General features: G+C 41.0%; 1 protein-coding gene across 1 annotated transcript in view; it reads left to right on the forward strand.

The window, feature by feature from the left end:
- The window catches only part of LOC124283773, a 100053-nt gene extending 94342 nt beyond the window's left edge, over nt 1–5711 (forward strand). The window contains exons 27-28 of the mRNA XM_046719798.1: nt 438–552; nt 1259–5711. Of these exons, the coding sequence (XP_046575754.1) occupies nt 438–552; nt 1259–1515 (372 nt within the window). The 3' untranslated portion in view covers nt 1516–5711. The remainder of the gene's footprint in view (nt 1–437; nt 553–1258) is intronic.
- The last annotated feature ends 5159 nt before the right edge of the window (nt 5712–10870 follow it).

The raw sequence follows: 10870 nt of genomic DNA on the forward strand, positions 1-10870 counted from the left end.
TCTAATACCAGAAGAATAATATGATGGAGCTACAGGTTGCTCACAATTTAAATACGACTTGGAACTTTGTAATGAAGGTCGATTTCTTTCGGTATCAGAAATATCATTCCATAATCTTTTAGTTGATGGAAAAAGGTAATCATACGAATGTCTTTACCTTGCAGAAGGTAAGATAATATTGTTCGCCATTCTGAAGGTTATAATTAGATCTTGATCCCATATTATCTGGAAGTTATGTTACGGAAATAATCATAGAAAGTGTCGACAAGAACTTGATCCCATCAAAATATATTCAGTGCTATCACTGAGTGTTGTTCATACATGTAACCTCTCTTTTATAATACCAGGTCCATATTATTTTCTGTGAATGGTACCAACTTTGGCGTGAAGGAACATTAATATTCGATGACAATACATGTTAACGTTTCTGTTCCAAGGTGTTCTGGCGCCATGTTTTAAATGACTCCGAGGTGACGTACCAGGATTTGAAGCAGGGGAAAGTGCGGTCTGACGTTCTCCCCAAGGATGTTGTGCTGGAATCAAACCAAGACGGTAAGGTTAAATACATATTTTAAAAAAGCGTTGGTGGTATCTCATGTAAATAGTGCAGTGCTCCTTTATCATTACAAGCTTCAGTTATCAATGCGTGTTAACCGTTTCTGCTGTTCCGCGTTAACGTCGTTGAATATAACTACAATTTCATGCAATTGTTTAAAGCCACTAACATCAATGAAATGACCCGTGATGATCCGGGTTAGAATTGGTTTTCAGCAACCCATGCTTGTCATAAGTGACGACTAACGGGATCGGGCGGTCAGGCTCGCTGAATTGGTTGACACATGTCATCGTATTGATGACCGATGAGTGCAATGTGTAGATCGATGCTGATCATGTTGTTGATCACTTGATTATCGAGTCCAGGGCCCCGTTCCTCAAAGCGATCGTAGCGCAAACTTGATCGTAACTCCCATACTTTAACATAGACTTACGACTGTTGTAGCGCTACGATCGCTTTGAGGAAGGGGGCCCAGACCCAATTATGTACAGACCACCGCCATGTAGCTTGAATAGTGCTGGGTGCGGCGTTAAACAACAAACAAACAAAAAACATCAATATCATTTGAAGCAAATAACACCTAAATAGCAACATGGTTTACGTAAACTATTCAGTTATGTTAATCCAATGGCTGAATGAAAAGACCCACAAGTAGGAGTGTGTAGTGTGAACGCAGATTATAATCGCTTTATTTTCTTTCAGGTGTATTTTTCAAATGGCGGCACGTGCAGTCGAAGGTTATAGAGTCAGACCGCCTTGCCTCCAATGGCGTCATCCATATAGTAGACAGCTTCCTATTTACGACATCAGACCCGAAAACGACACCAAAATCTACGACACATTTGCCCACATCAACAACAAGGGCACTTCCGGTTGCCGAAACTGGGTGCGTGCTGTACCATCCTTGCCTTACAGTGTTACTGATGCTCTCCCTTGTTACATTCAGCCTCTTCACGTGACCACTGAAGCATAATCATCACCCAAGCGTATAATAACAATAATATACAACGTGCGCAGAGCACAAGAAATCCCAGTGTGTACATAGGTGTGAAAGACTTCAAACCAAAGAGGAGGATGTCTGTTCATATGTGTTACTTGAATGCAATACTCATACTTGTACATTACAATCATTATATAGCACCGTCGCGTAACTGGTATTCAAAATGCCGGTTTGGTCACCTTTCTTAATATCCATGTTAATCTTGTATGATAAAGTTTGTTTATATGTGGCGCCATCTGGTGTTTATGTCAGTGGGACAGACGAGAAATACGGTGGTTACTTCACTATGTACTGCATGTAGTGGTCTTTCGCGTATGTCTAAATTTTGTGAAGGGGTTATCTCCCCTTGACCGTCATCATAGTGGGGGAACATGGTGTATTTGAAACCATGTCAGCCTTACTAAGGGAGGTAAGCTCAACTGGAAGCCTCGAAGGGGTTTTCTGCCTTACAATATGTTTTCTGCATATTTATCACGATGAATTGAAAAAGATACCTCACTTACAGCCCTATGTCGGCGTCAACCTCAAATCCAAAACAGCAGGATGCACAAGAGGATCATATTTCGCACAGCTAGGTCACGAGGTTATAACAGGAGTTACCTCCCTTACAGCTACACCTCACTGGCTCGAAAGACACCACCGTTACCTTAACGTTACAATAACGTACGAGGAGTTACCTCCCCTCATAGCATCACCTCAACGATGTTACAACAAAAGTACGATGTTGTACAAGTAGTTATTCCTCTTAGATGGAACCCCGAGCATATGATTAGTGAACGCATACGCAACTAGCAGTGCACACGCCGTTTTCATTATTGTTGGAAATTTGAATATTTTTATCCTAGTGATTCAGTATCCAGGTCTGTTGCTAATGCCTCCCTACATAGTATCCGATTATGGTAGATATCTCCAGTTGGGGGCTATTTTCTTTTTTGGTAAAAAAGTTATTATCCGATTGCATTTACAATTACCAATATTTTACGTTTAAATACAAGAAGTTTATATTATACAAAGGTGGATGTTTTCTTTCTAGGCAGCCGTGACGCACAGATGTATTGAATGACTGCGTAAATGAAGCTACGTTGCGTCCTGCCTTTTTGAAAATGTTTTCAAATTATGATGCTTCAGTCTTTATGACTTCATATTTTACATCTGTGCTAATAAATACATAGATACACCCAGGATTCAACACGGGTCATTCTATGGCGTCAAACGTGATTTATAATGAGATTTAACTGGGTTTTCGTCTATTACAAGACGCCTAATCTTTTACAATTTAATCTCTGATAGATTTTGACACTTACTGATTGTCTCGAACTATGTCGTAAACACGTTTCCATGTACGACAGTTCGAGTTGCGCAGTGACAACGAAACCGTACAGGGAAACCTCCTATACACTGGTATATATTTACTATGGACGACGTTCTGCATGGATAAGTGTTCCAGATAGATACATATCAAATACCAGTTTCATAGTTGGCATATCAACTGTATAGCAAACATCACAAAAGACCTTTGACCCCGCTGATCTACATAAGTCATGCAGTCGATAACTAAAGCAGTTATTGAAACACACTTCGGATAGGCATAACATCACTACCACAAGCTAATTAGCATGTCACGTGACATGACGTAGTTTTTGTTTATTACCAAACGGGTTTATTCTATGATCAGAAAAATATGGACGAGTACAAGCCTTTAGACATTATTTTGCTTAATTATATTGTATGCCACTACAGTTTGCGACAGTGAAGCTCATGACAAATCATATTTACACATCAAAGAGGCTATCCGTAACTCTCAGTAGGGCTTCGATGAGCTGAACGTACGACCAGTGTGAACAAATATAACACCGCAAATCGAAATGTAGTGTGTTACGTTTTAGGATGTTTTTTCAATGAAAATAACCCGCTCCATTCCACGTGTTTATCCATATGTGCAGACTAGTTAAAATGACATCAATGAGCAACATATGCACCATCTTGAATAGCCAGTGTAAGATGAGAGGAATCGTTACATGGCGGATGCCTGTGACAGAGCTAAGGTGCTGGCAACATGGAAGTTTGGAAGGAGAGTTCTTGAAGGGCTTGTTTGTTGGCAACAGAGCACGTTCTGCACGTTCAGTCGACAGAGCACGTTCTGGTTACAAGCTGAGCATAGATCCCACGTGATCCGTCACACTTGATTATAGTCCGCTGTTCAATTAAAATGATTGTTTCTTTTGACCACAGTCCGCCGTTTAATGAATTGTTTTTCCGTTTGACCACAGTCTGCTGTTCAATGAAAATTATTTTTTTCCTTTGACCACAGGCCGTTGTTCAATGAACATATTTTTCCTTTGCACTCGGAAATCCTTTTGTCCGAAACATGAATTTGTAACGTTATTTTCGCAAAAGTGATTGATAATAATTTTGCGCCGCAAGTATCAACATTAAGCGGGGGCACGAGAGTTCAGCTTCACATACTGCATCCATGCCGTGCAGTCGTAATGATCTGGTTCATGGTGATATCAAATGTTTAATCTTCTTAGTGATAACAGTTTGAAACAAACAAATATGACTGTTATGACTACACATAATTATTGAGACATATCTTTCCTCCGATGATATTTTGTATGTTTTAAGTTTTGTATATTGTGATGTATATCCGTTGAATGTTTATTACATGTGTAAACAAAACACTGCACATACTTTCAATGTTTGTCATTATTAATTGTTTATAATGTTAACGATCGATGTGAAAATCGATCAACCCATGTGATTTAGCTGTTGATGAATATACAAGAGCTGGTAGACGTTTAAAAATACGTTCTTGACCGCCAACCATACCCACATTCGCATGTACATGTTACTTAAGGCATTCATGATACAGCGGAAGGCACTATATGTTTTGGAAGGATTCTATGGTGGGGAGGGAACGGTGAAACCCCATAAGTCTGGTAACCTTGGATTCCGCGTGTCTATATCGTTGTAATACCGGACAATGGATCTGTTCATGGTATGTCTGGATATTTGGTCTTCGCATACTGTAGGTTAGAATCACTGGCGTGGTCTGCGTCCTCAACTAGTGTTAAAGATGGGTCCAGACAACGTTCAAAAGTGCCAACCTAAAAACGGTGTTGGAAATATAGTGCGTGGCTGGATGATTTGGCATAGCGCCGCCATGAACTCGATTTCAGTTGCTTGCCAGCTTCGAGTAAGAGAAAGTGATACATGTCTTCCAAGATGCTCATAAGCGAGAAACGTCAATATGCTTATCATATGTTTCTGTGATAAAGACCTCGGTGCCGCCAACGGCAGGTCTATCCATGGACCTTCGCTATATCAGATGGGTTTCGGGATTTGCATAAACCTGAAATCGGGGTTAACATTGCTGTAGTAACATGTGGTTAGCAAACAACATACCCGAGTCCATCGTCACAGGTACTGTCAACAATGGTGACGTATGTGACGACCCTAACCACCTCCAGTCCATCCTTAATCCATTCATCCTTGGGGCGGTGGTGTAGCCGAATGGTTAAAGCGTTCGCCCGTCACGTCAGAGACCCGGATCCAATACCCCACATGGGTACAATGTTGAAGCCCATTTCTGGTGTTCCCCGCCGTAATATTGCTGAAATATTGCTAAAAGCGACATAAAACCATACTCGCTCACCCCTATTCATTCTTATCCAATATGCCCTCACTTGAATCAATCAGTCTTATTCCCTCTGTAGAACAACGTTCCACCTGTATCGCAAAAAATAGCATTATTTCATTTTAAGAAAATGACATTGCGCGGACAATGATCAAGTAATCCAAGCTCACCACATCTTCTTCCCGAGATCACAAGCAATAAATATGCTTTTTATTCTTTTAATGTCTGATTTAACGATGTATCAATCACAGATGAAGGAACGTTGAATTTGCATAAATGCATTTCTCTGTGTCACGTAAGTAGAATGTACATAAAGTCAAAGAAAACATGTGAGAAGATATGCCCCTTACATACTTGCCTTCTTGCAATAACCATATGGATGTCCAGACCTTACCACCGACTGTACATAGTTCGTGTCAGGTGTCAAGGTCACTGTACATACTGCTTATATAACCCACCTACCCTGGTATATTAGTTTATGTTATCACAACAATCAAATAAAACAATAATAAAGATTGCTTCCTTGTTTTTTTTCTGATCTGAGAATACGTGCTCTGTGAGTGAGTGAGTGAGTTAAGTTTTACGACTCCGCTTTTAGCAATATTCCAGCATTTCACGACGGAGGACACCGGAAATGGGCTTCACACATTGGACCCATGTGGGGGATCGAACCCGGGTCTTTGGCGTGACGAGCGAACGCTTTAACCACTAGGCTACTCCACCGCCTCTGATATGTTTTATGTTATCCCAGTTGATGAATTTATTGATTATCGTGTCCATGAACACTTAATGTATGTTACTTCATGTCTTTCAAATTCCGAAAATAAATAAGACATATTTCGGGCTGGGTATAAATCTCGCTTAAAGTAAATATCTGAGATAAATGCTCGAGCAATGATCAAAGACCTGTATACTTGATTTGACAAAGTCTTGAACGCCTGACCAGATGGATCGACCACCCATTAGTTGTTCATTTATGCCAAGGGGGAGTGCGTGAGTTTAGTTTTACACCGCAGTCAGCAATATTCCACTTATATGGCGGCGGTCTGTAAATAATCAAGTCAGGACTAGACAATCCAGTGATCAACAGCATGAGCTTCGATTGCGTCATTGGTAACCGATGATATGTTGCAACCAAGTCAGCGAGCCTGACCACCCGATCCCGTTAGTCGCCTCCTACGACAAGCATGAGTTACTGAAGATCAATATTCTAACCCGGACGTTCACGGGTATTATGCCAAGGAATTCAGGAGATATTCATTATACAACCATATCGTGTACTTTTGTACATATCATTTTAATCTGATGGTCCTCTGGTGATGCATCTGGAGGCAGGATGGCAGCAAGGAACTCCACAGCTGCCTTAAGCGTGCCAAGGTTGTTGGACAGAATATCAAAGTTGAGTTTGATTGAAGTCATTCACTAAGTCTTCCCAGTCTGTCATGCAAGAAGCATACTGTGAAACCATATATGCAGAGTCTGTCATCCAAGGAGAAGCATACTGTGAAACCATATATGCAGAGTCTGTCATCCAAGGAGAAGCATACTGTGAAACCATATATGCAGTGTCTGTCATCCAAGGAGAAGCATACTGTGAAACCATATATGCAGTGTCTGTCATCCAAGGAGAAGCATACTGTGAAACCATATATGCAGAGTCTGTCATCCAAGGAGAAGCATACTGTGAAACCATATATGCAGAGTCTGTCATCCAAGGAGAAGCATACTGTGAAACCATATATGCAGTGTCTGTCATCCAAGGAGAAGCATACTGTGAAACCATATATGCAGTGTCTGTCATCCAAGGAGAAGCATACTGTGAAACCATATATGCAGTGTCTGTCATCCAAGGAGAAGCATACTGTGAAACCATATATGCAGAGTCTGTCATCCAAGGAGAAGCATACTGTGAAACCATATATGCAGAGTCTGTCATCCAAGGAGAAGCATACTGTGAAACCATATATGCAGAGTCTGTCATCCAAGGAGAAGCATACAGTGAAACCATATATGCAGAGTCTGTCATGCAAGGAGAAGCATACTGTGAAACCATATATGCAGAGTCTGTCATGCAAGGAGAAGCATACTGTGAAACCATATATGCAGAGTCTGTCATGCAAGGAGAAGCATACTGTGAAACCATATATGCAGAGTCTGTCATGCAAGGAGAAGCATACTGTGAAACCATATATGCAGAGTCTGTCATCCAAGGAGAAGCATACTGTGAAACCATATATGCAGAGTCTGTCATGCAAGGAGAAGCATACTGTGAAACCATATATGCAGAGTCTGTCATCCAAGGAGAAGCATACTGTGAAACCATATATGCAGTGTCTGTCATGCAAGGAGAAATATACAGTGAAACCATATATGCAGAGTCTGTCATCCAAGGAGAAGCATACTGTGAAACCATATATGCAGAGTCTGTCATGCAAGGAGAAGCATACTGTGAAACCATATATCCAGTGTCTGTCATGCAAGGAGAAGCATACTGTGAAACCATATATGCAGAGTCTGTCATGAAAGGAGAAGCATACTGTGAAACCATATATGCAGAGTCTGTCATGCAAGGAGAAGCATACTGTGAAACCATATATCCAGTGTCTGTCATGCAAGGAGAAGCATACTGTGAAACCATATATGCAGAGTCTGTCATGCAAGGAGAAGCATACTGTGAAACCATATATGCAGAGTCTGTCATGAAAGGAGAAGCATACTGTGAAACCATATATGCAGAGTCTGTCATGCAAGGAGAAGCATACTGTGAAACCATATATGCAGAGTCTGTCATCCAAGGAGAAGCATACTGTGAAACCATATATGCAGAGTCTGTCATGCAAGGAGAAGCATACTGTGAAACCATATATGCAGTGTCTGTCATGCAAGGAGAAGCATACTGTGAAACCATATATGCAGAGTCTGTCATGCAAGGAGAAGCATAATGTGAAACCATATATGCAGTGTCTGTCATCCGAGGAGAAGCATACTGTGAAACCATATATGCAGTGTCTGTCATCCAAGGAGAAGCATACTGTGAAACCATATATGCAGAGTCTGTCATCCAAGGAGAAGCATACTGTGAAACCATATATGCAGAGTCTGTCATGCAAGGAGAAGCATACTGTGAAACCATATATGCAGAGTCTGTCATCCAAGGAGAAGCATACTGTGAAACCATATATGCAGAGTCTGTCATCCAAGGAGAAGCATACTGTGAAACCATATATGCAGAGTCTGTCATCCAAGGAGAAGCATACTGTGAAACCATATATGCAGAGTCTGTCATCCAAGGAGAAGCATACTGTGAAACCATATATGCAGTGTCTGTCATCCAAGGAGAAGCATACTGTGAAACCATATATGCAGAGTCTGTCATCCAAGGAGAAGCATACTGTGAAACCATATATGCAGAGTCTGTCATCCAAGGAGAAGCATACTGTGAAACCATATATGCAGAGTCTGTCATCCAAGGAGAAGCATACTGTGAAACCATATATGCAGAGTCTGTCATCCAAGGAGAAGCATACTGTGAAACCATATATGCAGTGTCTGTCATCCAAGGAGAAGCATACTGTGAAACCATATATGCAGTGTCTGTCATCCAAGGAGAAGCATACTGTGAAACCATATATGCAGAGTCTGTCATCCAAGGAGAAGCATACTGTGAAACCATATATGCAGAGTCTGTCATCCAAGAAGAAGCATACTGTGAAACCATATATGCAGAGTCTGTCATTCAAGGAGAAGCATACTGTGAAACCAAATATGCAGAGTCTGTCATGAAAGGAGAAGCATACTGTGAAACCATATATGCAGAGTCTGTCATCCAAGGAGAAGCATACTGTGAAACCATATATGCAGTGTCTGTCATGCAAGGAGAAATATACAGTGAAACCATATATGCAGAGTCTGTCATGCAAGGAGAAGCATACTGTGAAACCATATATGCAGAGTCTGTCATCCAAGGAGAAGCATACTGTGAAACCATATATGCAGAGTCTGTCATGAAAGGAGAAGCATACTGTGAAACCATATATGCAGAGTCTGTCATCCAAGGAGAAGCATACTGTGAAACCATATATGCAGAGTCTGTCATCCAAGGAGAAGCATACTGTGAAACCATATATGCAGTGTCTGTCATCCAAGGAGAAGCATACTGTGAAACCATATATGCAGAGTCTGTCATGCAAGGAGAAGCATACTGTGAAACCATATATGCAGAGTCTGTCATGAAAGGAGAAGCATACTGTGAAACCATATATGCAGAGTCTGTCATGCAAGGAGAAGCATACTGTGAAACCATATATGCAGAGTCTGTCATCCAAGGAGAAGCATACTGTGAAACCATATATGCAGAGTCTGTCATGCAAGGAGAAGCATACTGTGAAACCATATATGCAGTGTCTGTCATGCAAGGAGAAGCATACTGTGAAACCATATATGCAGAGTCTGTCATCCAAGGAGAAGCATACTGTGAAACCATATATGCAGAGTCTGTCATCCAAGGAGAAGCATACTGTGAAACCATATATGCAGTGTCTGTCATGCAAGGAGAAGCATACTGTGAAACCATATATGCAGAGTCTGTCATGCAAGGAGAAGCATACTGTGAAACCATATATGCAGTGTCTGTCATCCAAGGAGAAGCATACTGTGAAACCATATATGCAGAGTCTGTCATGCAGGGAGAAGCATACTGTGAAACCATATATGCAGAGTCTGTCATGCAAGGAGAAGCATACTGTGAAACCATATATGCAGAGTCTGTCATCCAAGGAGAAGCATACTGTGAAACCATATATGCAGAGTCTGTCATGCAAGGAGAAGCATACTGTGAAACCATATATGCAGAGTCTGTCATGCAAGGAGATGCATACTGTGAAACCATATATGCAGTGTCTGGAACAGAAAAGCAATCCAACCGACTCGTTCACCTTGATGAAATCTGCTGGTCTTAAAAGCTGTGTGTTTATGCCCTCGGTCAGTCACTTTCCACCCGCAATCGCCAAAATGTGATTCTTAGAGAGTATGTTAATATGAAGTCGATTATGCGATGAATTTGTACCAAATCCTAATGGGGCAATTGACAGAGAATCCCATGATATAACTAAATGGTCCTGGTCATGTAGATGTCCAGTTGACAGAGTTAGTGAGTTTGGTTTTATGCCGCACTCAGCAATATTACGCGATGTAAATTTGGATCGATCGATTCTGGGTTAGTCTAAAATAGAAAATAAATAAATATAAAAATGTTCATATGTTGCATTATAAAAGTAGTAAAAAACATCTGTAACTTTCATTCTGCTTTATTTTGCTAGTTTAGCAGTGGATGTATTTTTGTGTGTTTTTATTGTTTTTTTGTCTCCGTATTTTGTGTCTCTGTATGTGAGTTGCTGCATGTGTTTGGTGACTTCTTGGGTGAGTTTGTGTGTATAATTGTGTGGGGGATGTAAGCCCCGTTTAAACACGGTTGGCTATATCAGAGGTTAAGACACTGTTGGACCACGACGAGTCTCAGGTTCGAGCCCCACAGGGTGCAGCGCATGGCGTCCATTACTTTCTGTTCCTGAAATAGTTGCAGGAATCTGAAATCGGCGTTACTATAGTAACATATGGTTAGCAATAAACACATCTGAGTCCATCATAACCCAACCTCCCCACCTTTAACCCATCCTTT

Source organism: Haliotis rubra, unplaced genomic scaffold (genome assembly GCF_003918875.1).
Source record: "Haliotis rubra isolate DU_JTF1 unplaced genomic scaffold, ASM391887v1 Scf320, whole genome shotgun sequence".
Taxonomy (NCBI): Eukaryota; Metazoa; Mollusca; class Gastropoda; order Lepetellida; family Haliotidae; genus Haliotis; species Haliotis rubra.